The sequence below is a fragment of the Pelecanus crispus genome, chromosome 1 (genome assembly GCF_030463565.1).
Source record: "Pelecanus crispus isolate bPelCri1 chromosome 1, bPelCri1.pri, whole genome shotgun sequence".
NCBI lineage: Eukaryota > Metazoa > Chordata > Aves > Pelecaniformes > Pelecanidae > Pelecanus > Pelecanus crispus.
The window spans coordinates 92,238,540-92,260,856 of record NC_134643.1 but is presented as its reverse complement, the minus strand read 5'-3'; the positions used below and the strand labels follow the sequence as shown (position 1 = coordinate 92,260,856).

General features: G+C 48.4%; 1 protein-coding gene and 1 non-coding gene across 2 annotated transcripts; both read right to left on the bottom strand.

Moving 5' to 3' along the window:
- Positions 1-595: 595 nt before the first annotated feature.
- Positions 596-21,870, bottom strand: CHD4 (chromodomain helicase DNA binding protein 4). Its single transcript, XM_075719240.1, has 40 exons — positions 21,843-21,870; positions 20,643-20,804; positions 18,469-18,596; positions 18,087-18,278; positions 17,567-17,685; positions 16,897-17,138; positions 16,683-16,810; positions 16,416-16,551; positions 15,790-15,971; positions 15,417-15,656; positions 14,388-14,591; positions 14,077-14,282; positions 13,705-13,836; positions 13,309-13,405; positions 12,713-12,904; positions 12,425-12,625; positions 11,295-11,432; positions 9,088-9,209; positions 8,801-8,974; positions 8,341-8,482; positions 7,755-7,886; positions 7,524-7,641; positions 7,177-7,301; positions 6,651-6,888; positions 6,309-6,481; positions 5,966-6,146; positions 5,779-5,865; positions 5,520-5,608; positions 5,301-5,434; positions 4,648-4,792; positions 4,292-4,457; positions 3,799-3,908; positions 3,427-3,562; positions 3,091-3,168; positions 2,842-2,979; positions 2,644-2,752; positions 2,198-2,330; positions 1,054-1,249; positions 765-940; positions 596-631 (listed from the first exon to the last, which is right to left on the bottom strand). Exons 2-40 carry the CDS (start codon positions 20,737-20,739, stop codon positions 614-616), a joined length of 5,754 nt encoding a protein of 1,917 aa, XP_075575355.1. The 5' UTR covers positions 20,740-20,804; positions 21,843-21,870; the 3' UTR covers positions 596-613.
- Positions 4,125-4,264, bottom strand: LOC142597223 (small Cajal body-specific RNA 11). Its single transcript, XR_012832040.1, has one exon.
- Positions 21,871-22,317: the final 447 nt, after the last annotated feature.

Genomic DNA, 22,317 nt, shown 5'->3' with positions numbered 1-22,317 from the left:
GAGAGGTAATGGATCACTCGCACCAGGGGAAGGCAGAGTACTTACCCTACCCCTCATCTGCTACATAGTGGCAACAAAATAAAATACAAGGAAACTTTATTTTTCAGTTTTATCAAGGTTTTGCTCTGTTTTTTGATTTTTTGTTTTTGTCTTCAAGCTGTTTATTAGTGGACAAGTCCGGTCAGTTTTTGTATTAAAAAGGATCTTGATGGAGGTAGCTTTGTCTCTGTCCTGGCTTTTGCTTGGTCTTGCCTGCGCACTCATCTCGGTAAACAAACTCAAAATAAAATTAAAACCGAAAAACCGGAATTCCAGGCGGAGGCAGCGAGCAATGCAGCCAGGTTCTCCGTGTAACAGACATGGCGCTGCGGCCTCCAGTCACTATATACAGAGTCCATCATACGTCCCCCTCTCTCATAAGCACACTCCTTGCTCCAACGGGGCTGGCTGCAGAGGAAGGAGTTTCTTCTCCTCCCAGAGACCTGCGCAGCAGCTTCCATGGAGGGAAACAGCACCCAATCAGGAATGTCAGGCAGAGGGGTAGAGTGTGAAGGGGTGGGGTGGGGGGGTCACTTCAGCTTGGCCGAAAGGTCAACAGCACCAGGCCAGGGACTCACTGCTGCTGGGCCACCTGTAGGGCGAGAGAAGGTGATCTGAGGCTCAGTGGCTAGGCAAGGCAGCCTGGGTTACCAGGGCAGTTTCCCCACAGAGCCCCCACTCCCCCCCCGAGGCAACTCTGCTTACTGACCAGAGGGGGTACGTACTTGTTGGGGAGGCGGCGGTGGAGGGGGCTCACTGCTGCGGTTAGCCAGCCGGCTGAGGATGTTGCGCTCGGACATCTGGAGGCGCACTGCCACGGGTGGGATACGGGCAATGGTGGCAGGCAAACGAGTCACATCTGCCTTCATGTCACTCAAAAGCTCCTCCAGCTGCTTCAGAACTGGAAGAGAAAGGGACATCTGTTCAGAGGGGAAAGGGGCACCCTACAGGGAGAAGACCAGAGGGGACAGCAATGCTGAACACCTAATCCCACCCTCGTTTAACACGCATTACCTTTGTGCAGCACGGCATTGGCTGGTTTGTTCCCGGCCATTGACTCCTTGGATAGGTGCTGGTGGCTCTCAGCCAGGCATTCCACCTCTGCGAAACGTGTGTTCAGAGCCATGGATGGGTGAGATGGGTCTTCCGACATGTTCAGATAGGCAGCTCGCCGCAGCTGCTCCTCAATCACCAGTGCTTGCTCCAGGAGCTGCAAGATGGGGCAGTAATGAGGAAAGTCTTTTGGCAGTTGTCTGAAAAGCAGCCTGTTCACATCCCTGGTCTCTCCTGATCCAGTTCTCCAATACCTCATCAGGTGAGATTCTGCAGCTGAAACTCCTTTCACCAGCTTCTGTTTATACTGAGTAAAGCCTAAAGAGCCCAATACAATTAAGGGCTCCATTAAGCTAGGCCAGGTACTCAAGAAAACCAGGCTACATCTACTTTAATAGAAGACTACCATAAATCCTCTAGGATGCTCATTCCTCCTCAGATTCTTTTTAAAGACCAAGTTGTTTGTTATTTTAGGAGCAAAGGGGCTTTCTCTTTGAACCTGAGAAGTATCCCATGCTACTTTAGAGGAAGAACCTAAAAACTGTTAAGCATGTCAGCGACATTTGGAGAAATCAATCTGAATCCTGCTAGTGCAGAACTGATCAGCCAGACTACATTGAATTAATGTTTTGCCTCAAGACTGAGAACTACATGGCCTTTATTTGGGTTGGTCTTAAATCACTCCCACAGCTAAGCTATGATCACTCCCAAATAGGCTGAGGCAGAGACTGAAGGCAACCCTTTCACCAATCCATACAGTGTTTCTAAATTCTGCTTAGGCACATTGAGTGGGTTGCAGCACACCAAGCAGAAGCTGTGATGAAAACAGCCACTTGAACCTTAAGCCTCCTGCATACCAGTTGTTCAGTAAACATTTGGAGAGAGCGCACTGAACTGAGCTCCCCAATACCATTGCTGGAGTAAAGGGAGCTCCTACCATGGAGCTACCGCATGATCCTGAGAAATACTGCTTTTTTTTCTCCCCTAAAATGAAAGGCACTGCAGAAGCCTTCACTTTCGTAGCAGAAACTCAGAACAGCAAGCTCTTGTTCTTACAGGTCCAGCTGGCTAAAAGGCACCTATCACACTAAAGAGAAATCCTTACCTTAAATCTCCTTGCCAAGAACTTATTCTTTATTTCCAGGAAGTTACCCCTGTTCATCTCACCCTTGAAGGGTTCATTGAGGATGGCGTAACGTGGATCATTCTGAATATCCTGCCAACGGGCATAGCCATGACTGAGATGGGATGAGCTCAGGCAAACAAAGGCAGTGAGAACAAGGGAATACACAGCCCAGGCAGATAACAGTTCTCTAGAGGGGGTGGGGAAAGGGGGTGCAGAGAGAGGAGGAACAGGAGCCAAGGAAAAGGAATGAGAACTATGTCCTGCTAAGTCTTAATTATGCTGGCAGGAAACTCCTCCCTCCCACCATGTAAAAGAAGATAAAGCGCGCTCTCATTTAATGCACTCCAGTCAGACCCAGGACAGTCACCTTCATCGTGACAGTTTATGTACAAGGGGAGAGAACTGGTCCGTCAGGGTAAGGATACTTGATAATCCCAGCAAGGAGCCAGTAGTCATGACGCCGGTGCCAGATCTCATAGGTCTTCTTTGTGACAGTTGCAGCCCGCTCTTCATTCTGCCACAGGGAGTGTAGTTCTGGAAAGGCAAGAGACACAAGAACAGCTGAAGTTATTTCACAAGCATGGGCATATAAGCCAGTGCACGCATATAAAGATTTCTCATACCAGTGAAGCCACCATCTGCTATGTTGAACATGAAGCGCTGCTTTACTGCCTTCTTATGCCTTTCATCTACTGACTCTTTCAGCATCTCTCCATTCTGCAGCATCACCAGATCTCTCTTATCATCATCCTTTTTCTCATCTGTACACACAGGAAATTATTAGAACATGGCAGATATCACTGCAAGTTGGACTCACAAGGAGTCCTTGCGGGAGAGGGGTTAAGAAAGAGGATGGAATTATCACGACTCACCTTTCTCATCCAGAGTGATTATAGGAGGTTCAGGGGGATTCTCAATAGGTGCTCTGTCTTCCACTTTCTCCACATCAGCTGCAGGAGAGAAGGGGGACATGAGATATAGGGCAACGTGGCAAGTCCAACATTTTGTTCTTCAGCCTGTGAAACCTAATACTGTTCCCTAACTACCTGTTCAGGGTCCTGAAACAGCCCCACTGATTGTCTACATTAACACCTGTTTCTTTAGGATGAAGGGCTGAAGCAAAGAAGATGCAGCTTTAGGAAAACAGTATTTGAAGGGGAGGGGGTTTTATTGCTGTTCAAGGTATTAAACAGCCTCCCTAGAGATACCTTTGCTTTCTACTTCCATTGGCTCATCTGGTCTTTCCTTCACCTCCAGTTCCTCTACTTTTTTTTCATCTGCTTCTGTGGGGTTCACCGGGGATTTTGCTTCCTGTGGCGGTGTCTCCACAGGCTGGGCACACTGCTGAGGACAGAAATCAATGAGAAGCGAGGTAAAGCAGTGCATGGAAACAGAAGACAGTCGCAGCAGCGTGGAAAGCAAAGATGCACAAACCCATCAGGCCAGTTCTGAGAACCTGAGAATTATCTTTAAATATCGTTCCAAGAACTCACCTCTGTCTCAGCAGCTGAACGACACAGAGGGGACAGAAGTAGGGACATTGGCAATTGCACGCGGCAAACAAGTAACCCAGCACTCACCTCCATAGGGACCTCTGTTTCAGTAGCAGAGGCACTGAGCTCTTTCTCTGGTTCAGATGACTCTCCTTGCTCCTTAGCACTGGCTCCTTCTTCTGCTTTTACTCCTTCTTCTGTGTATTCCCCACCCCAGAGCAGCATAGCAGACAAAAGAAGAGAAGCCATCAGTTAGGTCTTCCCCTCGCTGTTACCAAGCACACATCTCCTTTGCTCCCAGAGATTAGGCCCATCAAAATGGGACCAACATCACTCGAGATAACCCCCCTTTCCTGCCCACTGCAAACACTGAGCTTCTCTTCTCACTGATGTCAGCACATCCAAGGAAAGCTAGTGTCCTCTCTTGCCTTTAAGAGCTTGCACGTATCTTTGGCAGCCCTCCTAACACGAGAGGTAAGTTGATCTGTGTCCGCCCCCAGACCCCACCACCACAGCTCCGGTGAGGGGAACGGCCAGGATGAGGTCAGGACACAGGACTGCACAAGAGGGGAGCTCTCACCAGGTGGAGGGACAGGGGCAGGCGTATTCGGCTGCGTATCCCCTGGTGTTGAAGGAGTTGGAGTTTTGGGAGAGGGTGAACTTGGCTGTGAAAGTTTCTTGTTCTCCTCTATCTCTGCCAGTTCTGGCATACTCCAACGGCCATTCACATGCTCAAATTCCTGTACCTGCATGAGAGGCAGAGAAAGACATATCACTGGAGGAGTCATACAAAGCTCATCCTCAAACCAGAAGAGACAGACCACTCAGCACACAACAAAAATAGGTGTGAAAGGAGACGTAACTCACTAGCTCAGGACCCCAGTGACTACAAATTGTATGGAGAGCAAAGGCTACATTGCTCTGCTAGGCACCTACCTTTTTACGTATAAGTGACATGACCCCAATGCGAGTAAGGACATGCTGTCGAGAAAGACCTTCCCGTGGGACCCCATCTGCAAAGGTCTCTGCGCCATCAGCTCCAGGTTCACATAAATGGCGCATGAACAACGAGACATAGGCCCTGGAGCAGTTAAGAGACAAGCAATTAGACTACAAACTGGGCTAGCTGGAGACATGCATATCAGACCCCTTCCAACACATAAGGGCAATCACCCCAAGACTCTTAACCCATAGTAACACAAGTTCTGGGGTTCCACGCTCCTTCAAGGGAGAATTTCCTGACAGAATTACTACATAGATAAAGGACAGACAGCTGACTTAGAGCGTTGAGCCAGAAACAACCATAAGCCCAAGAAGGACTCTGGGAGAGTGTTCATTACATGCTTGCATGGCCATGCTACTCCTATAAAAGCATTTGCTTTTGGTGACTGATGAATTGAGTCCAAGGAAGAGAACCAGGAAGAGCCCCCTAGTCTCTCCCAGCTTATACGTCATTCCCCCACAAAGAATCAACTAATACATCAAGGAAATGTAGTCTCTAAGGAAAGGCCAGAAAAGGCCCAATTCTCATTCTTCCCCAAAGGGACTAGATGTTGCCAGTCTTCCATCCCTGCCTAATGCAGACTCACTTGAACTCTTTCTCTGACTTGCCACGGAGGTCCCGAACAAGCCACTGAGTGGTGAAGGCATCCTGAGGTGGCATTCCATAGCGCATGATAGCATTGAGAAAGGCTTTCCGCTGGCGGGCATTGAAACCCAAGACCTAGAATGGAGGAGAAGACAGAGAGATATAGCAAGAGCTATACAGAAGCAGCTGGGATGCAAACGCCTACCATGGTACTACTTACCTCAATGTTCCCTCCCACACGGGCAAGTAAGGGAGGTAGAGGCTTATCCTTATCATTTCTCAGGCCTTTGCGGCTAGGCCGACGAGCTGCTGAAGAGAGAAATGCAGCTAAGGAGGAGAGACAATGCACAGCATATTGTTGTGTGAATATTTCCCTTGCAGAACAGCACCACAAAGTGTATAAATCACCCAAATCAAGTCCCAGCTGTTCCCACACTCAGAGAAAGTGCCCCAGGAACTCTGGCTTCACCAGAACTTACCTTCAGACCTCTCATCAAAGTCCTCATCTCCTTCTTCAGAAGCAACTGAATAGTCTGACTGATTATCTGACTGGTCATCCTGCCAGTCTGAAAGAAAAACAGCACGTGAGCCTGAGACGCTACTCCGTTACTTCCCAGCAATATATACTTACACCCATTTCTCCCTCAGGTTCCTGTGGATTTGTACCTCTATCCTCCTGTGAGCCATCATTGTAGTTAACTTGCTTGCGAATACGTTTGCCCTTGCCCAGATTCCTGGCCAGATCCTCCTGTTGCTGTTCATAATGGTGACGCAGCAGTTTCTCCCAGTAATCAGGATCCACTGACTCCTCCTGCTTAATGATCTCCCGTTCAACCTCCTCTTCCTCCTGCCACAGAGAGGCAACAAATTTAGAGCCCTACGCTCAAAATCCCAACGTGCCTGAACAGATATATGCCTGCTTGCCCTTAAAAGCATCAGAGCTCCATTTCCTTAATTGATCCTACATCATTCAGCAGAATATACTAGCTGACATCCCCCTCATACTCACCCCCATCTCCTCTTCACGAACCACATACTGGGCCACCTTGAAGGAGCTGAGATACTCGTTCATGCCCTGAAGTTCTGTGTCTTCTGTTTCATCCTGGTTCCGATCCAACAGACGCTCAATTGCTTTGTCATCATAGTGGATGACACTGCTGTCCTCACCTTCTTTGTTATCCCCTAAGGGAAGAGCACAGGCACAGTTGCTGTGTGGATCTCAAGGGACTAGGAAAGGGAATGCCACCCTAGACCTCTCTGTAGAGCTATAATCAGCACTGTGCCTACAGTTGCTCACTAAATAAGGAGCCAGACCTCCCCACCTCCTTCAGTTCTACTCCCAGGCACTCACCCCCCTCAGTAGCCTCATCCTTGAAGAGCTCTTCAGTGCCAAATTTGAGAATGTCATCAAGTTCCTGTTTGGACATGGAGCCTGTCTTGGAGCCCAGCCCTGGTCTCACTACCAGATGAGTTAACATCATTTTCTTCTTGGCCACCTGAGTGATACGCTCCTCCACTGAGGCCCTTGTCACAAAGCGGTATATCATCACTTTCTTGTTCTGTCCAATTCTGTGTGCACGACTGAAGGCCTAGAAAAGAGATGTGCTCAAAACAGTCTAGAGCTACACAAGTAGTCTGATACACCCCACCTACCTCCACAAGTTTCCCAGCTGCCTTCATGTTGGCTCTTAACATTAGTGAAGGCTGGGCCCTGGAAGAACCCTCCACTATTTCACTTCCCATCTCTACCCATCCTCACTGACCTAATTTTGCATATTTCTAGAGTGGAAGTCTCACATTCCTTCACTGTTCCTGATGACCTCATTTCCCCTCTTCCTCAGGATTACTCCATAGTGAGTGGTCTCACTCAGACTCACCTGGATATCATTGTGGGGGTTCCAGTCTGAATCATAGATAATCACAGTATCTGCTGTGGCCAAGTTAATACCAAGACCCCCAGCTCGAGTTGAAAGCAGAAAGCAGAACTGCTGAGCACCAGGAGCTTAGATAAAAGGAGAGAACAAAAGTAATCAAGGGAGAGTGCATTACTCAGACAAGAATTTCTATCTGACCCACATCACCTAAGGGGCAATCACTACTAATTTAAGATTCCAGGGGAGCAATGGAAGACTTGGGCCTTGACAACCCCACATTGACCACTAAGCACATACAAGGCAACAGTTTTAATTCTGACAAAACAAAAAAGTAGTAGGAGACTCCATACCATTGAAGCGATCAATAGCTTCCTGACGCATGTTCCCTGTGATTCCTCCATCAATCCGCTCGTATTTGTACCCTTCATGTTCCAAAAAGTCTTCTAGAAGGTCCAACATTTTAGTCATCTGCATATCAGAAACATACCACCACAAAAGAGTGAGGGACAAAGGGATACCAGATCAAACAGGCTCCTTTCTCAGAAAAAGAATTCCCAGCCTTAAGGTTTTTCCCCATATACCTGAGAGAATATGAGCACCCTGTGACCTCCTTCCTTAAGGTTCTTTAACATCTTCTGGAGCAGCAACAGCTTTCCAGAGGCTCGAATAAGAGCACTACCATCATACATGCCATTTGGCATTTTTGGAGCTTCCTGAGAAAAAGAGAAAAGAAAGAGAATGGGGGAAGAAAAGGGATGTAGCTTGGTCTTAGTTCCTAGCTGTGTTCATCAGATGCTGACTCACATCTGGTCATTTAGCACAACCACAATGTGTAGCACTAGTTACATGAAACATCAGTGCTACCCTGTGCCTCTTTGCTTGCCATTTTGACTCCTAGATGCCCTCCTCTTTCTTACTGACCTAATCACTACACTCACTGTCTTCACCATCTTGCACGAATCACAAGATAGCTCCTACCTGTCACACAAAGATACTGGAAAAGGAAAGGCCTTCCAGCATGTTGGGTCTACATAAAGACAGCATGAAAAAACATAGAATCAGAAAGAGAGGACAGGGAACCCCTCCACGCTTTGCTAGGCAGCTAACTGGCTCCCTGATAACAGCCAGCAGGGAATTTGCTTATACAGAATAAGTGACTGGACATACCATAGCAGCCACAGGAAAGAGGTAGGGGTGGTTACAGCACTTCTTCAGATCCATCACAACATTGAGCAAGGAGACTTGGTTACCACCACCCCGTGCATTCAGTGCCTCAAAGTTTCTTGTCAAAATGTATTTATAGTATTTCCTGAAAAGAAAAACAAATCCAACTCAGACACCCCCCATGAGAATGACTAACATACTCTCTTGCTAAACTCTGCACAGCTCCTGGCACTACCTGCCAGGTACCTAGGCTCTGCCAGTGGCATTCACTATCTCTTTATCCCTTACATCAGAGCACAGGATTAGTCCTCCCTCTGCTACAGTGGCAACAGGAAATCTTCCTCCTATCCACTGTGAAGAAAGCCTTATAGTGAGGATGAGGCTGTTTCAGCATCCTCTTTGAAACAGTAGAGCAGAACAACAGTAGTTCAACAGCAGGCACTTTCTTCATCCTCACACTCACTTCTGCATGGGGCTCAACTCCACTCTGACAATGAGTTCAGTCTTAGATGGCATATTCTTGAAAACATCAGCTTTGAGACGCCTCAGCATATGTGGGCCCAGCATGTCATGCAGCTTCTTGATCTGATCTTCCTTGGCAATATCTGCAAACTCTTCTAGGAAGCCCTCCAAGTTACTGCAGAGAAACAGATACTCAGCAAAAGCCACAAAGCAAAAAGAGGAAAAAAAAAACAAGGAAGGGGATAGGAGTGACAAGACAGGCAGGCTGACTTGCACTGCAAGACATACTGGAATCTCTCTGGCGTCAGGAAGTTCAGCAGGTGGAACAGTTCTTCCAGGTTGTTCTGCAGGGGAGTTCCTGTAAGCAGCAGCTTGTGCTGGAGTGAGTAACCATTCAGCACACGGAAGAACTGGGAAGTAGAGAGCAGAGAAGAAGTGGTGGGTGGGGGGAAAACAAAGCACACAAACATGTCAAAGGCTTATTAAGTCATAGTTCTACAGAAAATAATTTCTCATAGGACATAGGATTAAAAAAAAAGTTGACAACAAGCTAGGGTTCAATTTAGATCACATCAACTGTTTGGACAAGAGCTCCAAGTAGTTCACATTCCAGTCAGGGTCACTAGACTGATCTCATTTGGATCATTGGTCTGCATAGCTAAAACACGACCACAGCAAATCTACAAGCCATCAGGTGCTGGTAGGTTTCCTTTGCTCTTCTAAGTTACAAGCTCCTTCAGACCACCAATCATTTCCAGACTGCTAGTCTATGTATTTTTTTCTTGCTAAATTAGTGTTCCGCATTCTTACAACTACTCTGCCTTGAGAATTCTAGAATAACTAAGTCACTCTTCCTATTCATATAAATCCTGGCAATGTTCCAGAGCTCTGAACAAGCAGAGGAGAAAAAGAGCTAAGGGTTTGCCAATGTGTCTTCAAGGTAGTTTGTGCTGGTTTTCACAACAATGAAGTAATTCCAGACAGAGGTAGCGAGCAATTAAAGTACTGAACTGAAAAGCACAAGTGTACCATGTTCACCAACACAAATTGACAATAAAGCAGTAATTTATTTACAAGCTTGGCCATTTCTTTGCTTATTTTACACTTAGCATGATACGAAGTCAAACTTAATGAAAGTAGCTTGTATTAGATAGCAAAAAAAAAAAAAAAAACCCAAAGAAGAGAAACCAACCACCACTTATGTTTTGGTTATCACACCAGAAGGATCCTTGTAGTGGCCTCCACAGGGATTTATCCTTCTACATAGTTATAGTCAATAAACATTCTAATTTTGAAATCAAACACGGGAGTTACTGATTACATCTGCAAAACTTTGGTAGATAACCACAATCTTTCAAGACGCGTCTGACCCGTCTTGCAGCCAGACACCTGCAGCTGTCCTTCTGGGACAGGAAACTGCTCTAGAAAAATGTAGATTTAACAGTCTTGGAGGATAACCAATTGTAACTATTAGTCATAGCGTAACCTTGAGCCTTTACAGCCTCTTTCAGTTAATGAATATTAATAGTAAGCATTCATTACTACTTCCAATAATTTCAATGCTAGGCATAGAATGGCATCCGGTCTTAGTGCCTACAATAAAAAGATCTGGAAACCGGACTGCAAGCACAGCTGTGATGTCTCAGAAAGATGCCTCATACCAAGATCCAAAAAGCTAAAGCCATTTAAACAGGAAAAAAAAAAAGACACAAATCAAGAGGCAATTTTGTCTTACAGTCTCCAAAAACCTATAAAACCAGATTTCCAGTAACAATTGTTTTTAGCATAGTGAGCACTACCCAGCTGAAGACAGACAAATCAATACGAGAATTAAGGCACAAGGACTTAGGGAGGGGCTGGATTAGGAAAGTACAGTCAAGTCTACTGAATTCAAACAAACTCAATTAAGGTGCAGCCTCATATAAAAGCAGCTGTATGGCTTTCAGCACCTACCCAGGCATTTTTGAACACTTCTGCCCACCTCTCTCATTTCTATAACATCTAATCAGTTCTGCTACAAAGCTAGACGAATGCAGAGAGCAAGCCTACTCTGGAAGCAGGATAATTGTGCTCATGCAGCTTGTTTTATGCTCAGTATGGTAAACCTTTCCAGAACAGAGGTGCAGATATATGATCTGCTTTCAGAGAAGTCAGTTTGTATTTGAGAGCAACAACATCATCCAGGTTTTTCCTGTTTTCCAGTGTACACCAATTGCCTATTCACCCAGAGAAAGCTGTTTTAACCAGTGATGCCTATACAAGTGAAGTTGTTGCCAATGATAATCAATATCCAAATTAAGTCTGGGTTTTGGTTTTTTTTTGGTTTTTTTTTTTTTTTTTAAACACCACATCAAATTTACTATTGAACAAATGACTAAGAGTTGGCAGACAAACTTAGGTGCTTAGGAGCAGCTATCTAATCTTCTCAACACTCTCTTGCCCACTCCCCCCTGCAAGATATGCCATGCCTATAAACCACCTATGCTTCTCTGTACCTTAGACTGATTGTTCTTCAGTCTGTGAGCTTCATCCACAATGAGACAGGCCCAGTCAATAGAGCCTAGTATGGCCATATCGATTGTGATCAGTTCATAGGAGGTGAGAAGCACGTGGAACTTCACAGCAGCCTCCTTCTGCAAAGGAAAGGAATGAATATGGTAAAAGGATAGGGGAATGCCCCAGGACAAAGTAGATGCAGTGTTTCTCCATCAAGTTATTCTGATAAGCCCTGGTCAAACAGTACATCAAAAACTTTTCACACCCACAGTTTCCTGTCACAAGATTCAAAATGCTACCCAAACCATTCTAGGTTTTTAATCCCCTATTACTCCCTTAACACATATAAGTCTCCTCAGCCCCCTCAATGCCTGCTACTTCTGGACAGTTGCCAAATGTTGTAACAGAAGTTTAACAAATAAGCAGCGAATAGAGTCATGTTAGGGAAATGAAATTTGGAGAAGAGTGGCTCATCAAAGAGCTAAGACTTAAAAAGATAAGTAGTTTATTGTGGAACTTTAAATTACCGTTAGTACTTAACGCAGTTCAATTTCAAGGGAAGCAAAGGAGTTCTGTCTATCTCTGCCACTGGAAAAGCTTTAGCTCCCATCTTGCTTTTACTAGGAAGACTAAAGTTCTACAAAAACTAGCCACCTATATCAGGCTTTTCCTTCCTCTCTGTGCACAGAATGCTATTTCTCAGATATCTAGGTATGGCCTCACTGTCAGCCAGTTCCTCAGAAACATTAAAGAGTTCACACTTTTTTTTGTGTTTGTCTTTTTCATACAATGGCAATTCTGACATTGACTTAGATCAGTAGAAGTGATGCACAACTTCACAGATTAAGTAGAAGAGATAGAGGGGCTCGCCTACAGTCAGCGTTACCTTAGTCAACTCTCAACTCTCTTTTTCCAGTACTGAATTAGTTCAGAGTAGTAGCAGTGTTTAACCAGTCTAGAGCAGGAGTCTAAATGCCCACTAGTCATAAATTTGTGGTTATTTGCCCTTGGAAACCACGAGTATAATCAGTTCCCAGGGACATTAGAGTATCTGAATCTCGGCTGCTGAAAGCCAATCTAGTGCATCTCTTCTTTCAGTTCAGGCTTGCATTACAGCGGAGTTCTGTACCTTCATTCTGGATGCTTTTTTGCCTCCACGTATGGCATTATCCTCAAAAGTGAACTCATTCTCACGGATGATGGCCCGGCTGTCTTTGTCCCCGACGTAGGTGACTACATACATATCTGGGGCCCACATCTCAAATTCTCGTTCCCAGTTGATAATTGTGGACAGGGGGGCACTCACCAAAAAGGGACCCTTTGAGTGGCCCTATGAATAAAGTCAGTAAGAGCATTAGATGAACACAACCACTAACACAGGCAGAATCTCCCTGGGTAGTGATATCCCAGCTCTCACCTCTTTGTATAAGGAATATAGGAACACAGCTGTCTGCACAGTCTTTCCCAGACCCATTTCGTCAGCCAAGATTGTATCTGTGCCCTGGGCCCAAGAGAAGCGCAGCCAGTTCAGTCCTTCCAGTTGGTATGGATGCAAGGTCCCCCCTGTTACATCGAGGTACTCTGGTTGCCGGTCATATTTCACTGTTGGCTACAGTGGAAAGAAAGAAGAGTTGAGATCCTTTACCTTAAGCTAGACAGCTACCAAGACTCCTTTCCCAGTCACCTATATATTCCCTAGTACAGATGAGACTTCATGAATGACTGCCAGACTAACACCAGATAAAAATCCCAAATGGCCAGAGGTATCCACCCAACAGCTTTTTTTTTTTTTTTTTTTTTTTTTGTAAAACCCTTTCACCAAGAGCCAGCCAGTGTCTCACCCAATGGAGAAGGAGGGCCTTTGTCTGAAGGCTCTATAACCCGCTCGTTCTTTGGGCCAGGAAGGAAGTATAAACCATATGCTCTTCACTCTTCAGTTTCATATTTACCTGTCTCCCTCCCCAAAATAAGCAGCTATATCAGATGGCTCCTAAACAATAAACAGTAACTTACATCTACCGTGGGAGTCTCAGGGGGCCTCTCCAGTTTCCGCATCTTCACTTTCTTTAACTTCTTACCCGGCCTGCCCTCTTCACCTCTCATCAGCTCCCTATGCAGAGACAGTCCCAAGAACATACAAGTTTAATGGCTTTTGTAACAGATCAAGGGAAAGCTATTGCAAAGAATAGGAAGGTGATCACCAACTCAAATAGGCTAAAGAGAACAGGGCTGGAACCTTCATGAACTGGTGGAGGCCTACAAGGTCCCTGCCCAAAGGAATAAGGAGTAAACAAGAAAATGTTTCTTGGCTATCTCCATACATTAAATAGCCAGTGCTAGGGGCTGACATACTCCAGTATTTTCTCTCGAGGGAAGGGAAAGGAACACAACCTCTAATACTTCTCTTACCTGTGATTCCAGTAGGCTTGCTTGTAGAGGTCATAATCTTGGATATCCACATCTTCGCTTTCCCAGGATGCCTGGTCATAGGGTAGGTCTCTCCATTTAATCAAATAGTGGACATTCCCCTTCTTATCCACACTGCGGAAGAAACCAGTAAGTCTTAAGCACAGTGAAATGCCAGTATTCACCCAATCCACTCAAATGGGAGAGAAGGAAAGGATCTCTTAGTGAAGCAACAGAAACAGAAGAATAATGTTTATCATACCAACAAAAGAACTCCCACTGTTTCCCCCCATCATGCTGCAGTTTAGCTCATCCACTCTCCCTTAGCCCTGCATAAGGTCTTTGTTGAAAATCCTCTTTGCTACCTTCCCCTACCTATGATTAAGGATCCTGTGGATCATCATCCACTCAGGCTTGATCCCATATCGATAGAAGCGCTCCTCCATCTCAGCATATTTGGGGTCCTTGTTTTTTCTCTTTCGGCTTTTCTCCTCTTCTCCTCCAAAGTCCCCTGAGGGTGGCTCATCCATGTCATTTTTGCGTTGGTAGTTACGAAACATGACCTGGCAGTGCAGCTCCAGCTGGAGTCAGCACAGAAGCAGTTAGTAGGTGTTTTCCCCCCAACTATCCAAAATATCTCCCCCCAGCTATCCCTCCTTATGACATGGTTAGAGTCCTCAGCTCACCTGCAACTCTGACACCCAAGAGCAGTGCCAGTAGGACATGCCCTGCCATTTGACAAAGAACTGCCTTTCAGGCCGACCCTCCAGAGGCTTAGGGGGAGGAGCATTAGGGTCTGCATCAGGTGGACGTGGTGGTGGGGGGCCAACTGGGGGCTGACCCCATTTCCAGATCAAGATCTTCTGCACCTTTCCTTTCAAAGCTGGGCACTGAAAAATTAAACAGAGCTTGTTACATCAGAATGTACATACTCTCACATGCAAGTGCTGAGCAGTAGAAACATACAGAGTCACAGTTCTCTTCCTTAGTTATAGCTTTAATACGCAGATGGAATTTGCTTTTTGGACTTGGAAGCTTTCATCCTCTTATCTCCAGCATTTCTTTGAGCTTTCTCCAGTTTTTCTTTTTTTTTTTTTTCCTAGAACTGACAAACCCCAAACTGAATTCAGTATCTCAATTTAGTTGTCTCCCCAGGGCCACATCAATTCAGAGATTCTACATGAAATACAGAAATTGCTAGGCTTGACGAGCCTAGCCAATCCAACTACAACTCCAGTGCAAGTTGTCCTTATCACCTAATGGAAGCACCTAACACCATTTATGATACTTCATTTCAAGAACTTCCTGGAAAAGTGTGACATTTCTCCCAACCATCTACTAAGAAAGGGCTTGGCATTACAGAGCTTGCAGTGCGAAAAAACCTGTTTGGCTCAGCATCAGTTTAACATTTTTTTAAGCACTGAATTTGCTTGCACTCATTCTCCTGCTTCCACATTCATGCAGGATCCAAGAAAATTGAGCCTTGTCATCCTGGACCCGAAAACAAGACTCAATGGCTGTAACCCTGTCCTTCCTGCTGTCTGGAGAAAGGCGCAATCCAGCCACACAAAGCCAGACCTTGATGTTTTGTGACACAAGTGAGAGAGGAGATAGTCTTTGGAGGACTAAGCACTTCCAGGAAAATATGATGATCCAAAGGGATTAGATTGATCATCTCTTGTACCAACAGGAGAACAATACTAGCAGAAACTCACAGTGCAGCGAGGGCACAGCCACTCTCCGTTGGGAATCTCTGGCAATGGGGGATTCAGACAGTGGATGTGATAGGATGAAGGACAGGCATCACAGCACAGCAGCTCTCCTCCGTCCTTGCAGACTCTACAGAACTCCATATGGTGGTCATCCTCTTCCTCAGCATCCCCCACAACATCCTCCAGGATTTCCTCACCTTCAGAGTTATCCTCCTTTGCTTCCCACTGAATGCCCTCTTTTTCCTATAGGAGAGGGAAATCAGAAAACCAGTGTCACACATTTGTGATTATTTTATTACCGCAAAAGAGCAGCCCCAAGTCACTTGATGTCCCCCTGCATCATCTCTTGTACAGCTTGAGGGAATCCAGTACTCACACAGTGTGGGCAGCTCCATTTGCCCTCTGGGGCTTTCTCCATGTCTGGGTCCAGGCAAACCATGTGGTAGGCACGAGGGCAGGTATCACACAGTATAATTTCTCCTCCCTGCTGGCACACCTCACAGTAGTCCTGGTGATCAGTCTCATAGCCATCCACAGCCACTGTGGAGTCCTCCTCACCTGCAGAGGGTGGTGAGGAGTTACAGCAGTACAAGACACAGGTACAGGCTTCCAACAGCAAGGGAGGGTACTCTCCTAACAGCCTACGTAGTAATACAGAGATCCAGAATCCAAAACCCTTGCTCTATCTATGTAAGTAAACAGGGCAGGGAGCAGGAGCTGGAACAGGAGTAAAACGAGCCCCTCTGTGCCTCCTTCCACCCATGAAATTAAAGGTGTAGCGGGGGCCAGGAAAACGCAGCACTGTGCCTGTTCCCCTACCAAGGTGAGACAGAACTCCTGAAAACCTTTTTCTTATTAAAAATAATATCAGGTTCTTCCTTCACGAACAATTCTCCTCCCTCAAGTATGCTCTTAAATATCCAAATTCTGCACAGACATTCCTCTAATCCTTCTACACATTTAGCTGCGCTTCTGTCTCCAACTGAGAGCAAGCATCGGTACCTTTCTTTTTCTTTTTCCCAGCTTTGAGTTTTTTGCGACTGCGGCTACTACGGCTTGTGGATCCATCTGAAACAGAGTAGCTGTTGATGCTTGCATCATCGAAGTCTGATTCCACATCCAGATCATCATCTTCACTCTGAGGTGGGTAAGAAAAAAAGCTATGCTACTCAGGCACGCATGCTGGGGGCTGCAATCAGACACGCATCCCAGCATTTCTAGCACATCATTACCTCCTCCTCAGAAGGTCAAGGAAGGAGCATCACTTACCGATGATCTTTTACGCTTGGAACCAAATCCTCCCAGTTTGATTTTCAAAGGTGCCACTTTCTTTGTTTTAGGTTTCTTGATATCAGGAATACGAGGACTGGCCTTTGGCTTCCGCCGAGCATTGGGTCCTGGGAACAGAGGAGCCTGTGAGTCAGAAGGACTACTGCCTTGACACCACTCACCCTCTTCCCTCTTGCCAGATCCTTCATCTCACCTTTGCCCTCCTTTGTCTTGGCTTTCCTGAGTGGCACATCTACAGGGGGCTGCGGCAGGACAGCATCCACATTTGTCACCATACTCTCCACTACTGCAACAGCTGCAGCTGCAGCAGCTGCCACAGATGCACCTGAACTTCCCTTGAAGGGGTTGTTTGTGCTAAACTCCCTCCATTTGGCTCCCAGTACCATCATCATCTTCGACACTGCTATTTTAGGGTTCTTGGCTGCAATAAGTGGCCTGCGTATAGTTAAGGAAGGAAGAGTTACCAAACCACCCTGAAATCTAGATCATTATTCCTCCCTACCACCACCCCCATCAGCACCTATCTCAAACTACATTCCTTTCTAATCTCTGATCTCAACAGCCAATGAATCTCTCCACTCCCATCCTTCACACTGTGTGGAGGATGCAAATGCTCAGGGGCTTGGAAAAGTGAAATGGGACTTTAGCATACTAGGGAAGAAAAAGGACTGGGAACTTGCAGCACCTCGATCACTGAAAACAAAAAAGATGTGCATCAATTATTTTACTGTTGCTTCAGTTTTTGCTCTAGGTAGGATGCTAGAGTCTCAATGTGCCCTGAGGTTCCGAAAACAAGGAACCTAGTCCTTGTCCCATCTCTTTTTTTGCTCCAGAGTCCTTCCAAGTGCAGGCTTGCAGTTCACCTGACAAACTGGCTGAAAGCTTTGTAGTTGGTGAGAGTGCGGTAATCCTCCTCTGTGAAGATATGATCAATATCCTCCATGCCCCAATCTTCCAGGAGCTGAGCAGACGACTTCGGCTCCTGTGCAAAGAGAATCGCAGCAACTCTGAGAAAAAGCTCCAAGTTCTGCTCTAGGAAAGAGCAGAACTTCACACATCCACAGATGACCCAATGGGTCAGGACCAGGAGATCCCCCCCCCACCCTCATCCATTTATCACTGCCATAGGACACAGGCTCAATAGAACATCAGTGGAAGTGAGAAAAGTCTTTGGATTCAACATACATTCTAGGTGTGTTTAAGGCAGAAGAGGGGAAGGAATGCAAGGTGGGAAAATGGTCAAATCAAGCAGGATCAGTGGAGGAAGAGATGACTGAACAGCCCCAACTCCATGTGCCATCACAAATGGAGAGCACAATGATCCCCAAAAAGAGATACATGGGAATGAGGAACAAGGAGTCAGTCAGCAGGGCAGCTTCTCACCTTTGAGTCATCATCTTCTTCCTCTTCTTCCTCCTCCTCCTTGCGCTTGGCTTTGTTTTTCTTTTCCTTCTTGGGCCCTAATTTCTTCTTTTTCTTCTTCCCAGGAGTGTAGTCACTGCCCTCACTGTCAGAGCGCAGAACCTCCTCTTCTTCCTCCACAAACTCATTCCCCTCACCAGAGCTGTCCCCCAGCTGGGGAGGGAGGGAGAGAGAAGATCAGGCAGCTGTGAGAAAATACCCTGGATAAGCACTAAACACCACACTCTTCCCCAGGCTCTAGAGGGTTTGTAGAAAGGATTGCTGTCATAGGCCAACAACAGTAAGCACCCTCACTCCATATATCTGTATTTTAGAGTGCAACCTTAGGCATCCTTTTCCTTACCTCCTTCTTCTGACGCTTGCTGAGCTTGGGCACTTTGGGTTCCTTTAGTTTCTTGGGCTTCTTCTTCTTCTTGATTTTGGGCGTCTCAGCCTCTGACAGAAGCTCTTCTTCTGGCTCTTCTTCAGGCTCTGGAGGGGAAGAGGCAACATGTCCCACTCAAACCCCACCCGTGCACTACAGCATAGCCCACTTTTTACAGAGATCACTCAGTTTGTCTACTTGCTACATATTTACAAACATAGAAGTGTTTACAACTGCTTACTCTGTTACTGTTCACAACAGATACTAGGCAATCATAGGTTACCACTGTACATGGCTTTTCCCCCTCCCCCCAACACCACCTATTTCCACAATATTCCTTCTCCAAGCAGAGCTGCCCTTGGATCATGGGGACCAGAAGTTTGCTGTAACCCAATGAGAAAATGAAAGAGCACAGAACAGAAGGCCACATCTAAAGGAGACAAAACAGTGAATATGTTTGAGAACCTGACTAGAATACTGTTTCAGCCCATGGGTCTCCAGGAGAGACACCCACAACTAGCCAGCCTCTTCAGCAGTACAGAGCACCCTACAGCCACATGCAAAATACAGGCCAGTAAGCCACTACTTGTCCTCCTCCATAGGAAAGTTGTTACTCAGCAACTCTATTCTGATCCAGATTTGACACAACCTTCCCCCAACCCCTTTCCTCTGTGCCAACAGCTAGCAAGCTCGTTGCCTGACCAGAGGATCACATGCCAGCTCCCCGACACCCCACGCTCCCATCTGTGTGCCCCCCTTCCCTGCCTGCCCCCCGCCCGAGGCACAGGGGCATCCAGACAGCCCTTCCCTTTGTGGCAGGCTCCGGGAGCAGCCCGGCCACCCGCCCTCCCCCGCCGCCCCGCCCACCGCACACAGCCAGAGTCACTCCTTCTCCCTCCAAGGGAAAATGGCCTCCTGACCACAGGAGCTGGGCAGGATAGAGGAAGCCACAGGTCAGAGGAGCTACCGCAGCCAGGGGTGAAACGGCAGAGGTTGAGCTCTCAGAACCTGGGGTCCCTGCACCTGGCCCCTGCCACATTCCCAACCAATGGATGCCTCTTCAATCCCACAGTCCTGCAACACCAGGTCCTTCAGGTATCCCACCTCTTCTTCTCCCCCAAGTTCTGATTTAGAGCCTCTAGTGTCCCATCCGTTCCAACGCATTACCTAAAGCTCTCCAGTCTGCAGGGATTTTAAGATTTTTCTTCGCCAAGGTTTTCTTTACAAGGCTTACTGACAGTCCCCTTCTGCCTAAGATTTCAGAGGTGCCAGAAAACCCTAGAGTCAAAGCTTAAGAAAAAATGCCAAACAAACAAAAACCTAAAAAGCACACAGCACCATTTTGACTTTCCAGTTGCAACATCCCTTTTATATGACACTACAACACCCTAGCATGAGTTACTAGGAAAACCTCAAACTTGTCTTACAGTCCAGCACATCAGGATATACATTATCGCTTTTCACAAGGAAGCGGAGAATCCAGATGTAGGTCCACAGAGTAAGTCATCAACCACAACAGCAGCAACAACAAAAAACCCAAAACAGAAGAGTACCCAGGGCTCTAACTCAAGTCTCGTGTTGATGATGAGGATGCAAACCCAAGGGAAAAGGCAAGGTACAAAGACTACAAGAAAAGCAAAGGTGAGCAAGCAGCACGGGGAGAGAACCACAAGAAACCTCAATAATTGGGTGTGGTGATGAATGAAAGTGGGTCACGCAACAGCCCAGGGCAGTTTGCTCTGGACGTCAGCCGGTCTGAGTTCCCAGATGAAAGCAAGCCAGGCACCCTGCCCTCTCACATACTGCCCCCCCTTCCCCCTCCCCATTCACGAAATATGAAACTCTCAGGCATTTGGGTAGCCCATCAGAATTGGACGCTCTGCCTCCACTCCTCCTTGCACCTCCTCAAAGCATGGCCCCAACAACCTGCAACAGCTTGGAACAAAGTCAGCTCCACCTGACACAAAGCTGCGAGCCTCACACTTTGAAGTAACCCTAGGGCTCCGCTATCAAAATCAAAAACATATGTGTGACTCGTAGCAAAAAAAAAAAAAAAAAAGAAGACATTCCCCAGCACACGATGTATTTCACATATTCAGCTTGAGACCAGCATTACCCCCATCTCACATGCATGCCCTGCAGGCTCTCCATACCTGGATGCTGGGGGATAGCATTGTTCAACAGGATCTCCATCTCATCATCATCGCTGCCCCCTGAGCACGGTGACGGAGATCCAATGCCCGATGCCATGTCCTCCGAACTGGGGGAGGCCTGGGCTTATACAGGGTGTCGTCTTCTTGCCAGTCAAGCCAGCACTTCATCGAAAAGAAAAAGAAAAAGTTATAGCAGACCTGAACTCTGTTTTCCCGAGCAATAGTGCTACCAAGAGGATCCCTGAGAAAGCTTAGACAGCAACTTTACTGGATTTGGAGCCTATGGATAATAGAAACACCGGCAGCAAGTATCAGCTTAGAGTTGCGATGAAGCAGGCTTTGAAGATACTAGGTATTAAACTGAGTCAGCAACTCATCTCTGGCGGGGAAGCCAAAACAGCTGTCCTATAGGAAAATTCTCCCATCCTCCGCAGCCGGGTGCCCTCGGTTATTTGCACCCCAGGCGAGGCAGGGACGGCAGCCGGGCTTCCAAAGGAGACCCCGGGCCAGCCAGGACGCCGCCAGCGAGCGCGGCCGGGCGCAGGCGGTCTGCGGGGCCCGGTACGGCGGACAGCGGCGGGACTGGCGCTGCCGGCAGCCCCCGGCTCGCCCGCCCCAACTTGGCGCGCCGGCCCCGGGCTGACACCGCCGCGGCCGGAGGGGCAGGCCCGCGTCGCCCTCCTCCTCCTCCTCCTCCTGCGCCGCCGGCCCCACACAAAAGGCAGGGCAGGCTCGGCGGCGCCGGCAGCCCCGCTCCGCTGCCCGCCGCACCCGCGCCCCCGCCCGGAGCGGGGCTGCGCGGCGCAGGGCGGGGGCGGCGGGAGGGGGCGGGGGGTGGGGGGGGGGCAGCGTCTCGGCGGGGCACGGTCTCCCGGGCGGGGGCGCGGGGCGGGGCCGGGGAAGTCCGGCTCGCATGCGGCGAGGGGCCGCCTCTCCCCAGGGACGGGCGCCGGGGCGGGGGCCGAGCGGCGGGCGCCGGCCGGGGCTGCTGGGACCGGCGGGGCGGCCGCTCGCCATGCCGGGTGGGGGAGGGGGGGGGAACGTCCTGCGGCCGCCCGGGCAGGGGGACGGCGCGGCCCCGGGGGGAAGCTGCGGCCGGGGGCCGACGGGGCGCCCGGCGGAGAGGGGCGCCCGCCGGCAGGGACGCCCCGGGAGGCGGCGGAAGGCCCTGCCCGCCCTCCTCCCCGCCCGGCTCCTCACCCGGCTCCAGACCCCGGCTCGCCTCTCGCCGCCGCTGCTGCCGCTGAAGGGAAAATGGCTCCGGCCCCGGCACCGCCTCTTAAAGGGGAAAAAACCCGGCCAGGCCCCGCCCCGCTCCCGCCTCCATCCCATAATATGCCCCGGGACCCCGGCAACAGGCCCCGCCTCCGTCTCCCCGGCAACCCCCCCCCCCCGAGACATCCCATAATACTCGCCCTCCCCTCAGAACTTCCCACTCACTGCCCGGCCCGGCATCCCATAATAATAACCCCTCCCGCCGGCAACATCCCATAATACGTGTGTGTGTCCCGTCCCCCCCCCCGGAGAAACATCCCATAATACTCCCCACGCTCGCACCCCTTCTCTCCGGCATCCCATAATACTCACACCCCCCCCCCGCCCCCCGCCCGGGACCCCGCGCCGGGGCAGGGCGCCCCCCGCCGCGCGGCCCCTCGCCCGCACGCGCGCCGCCCGG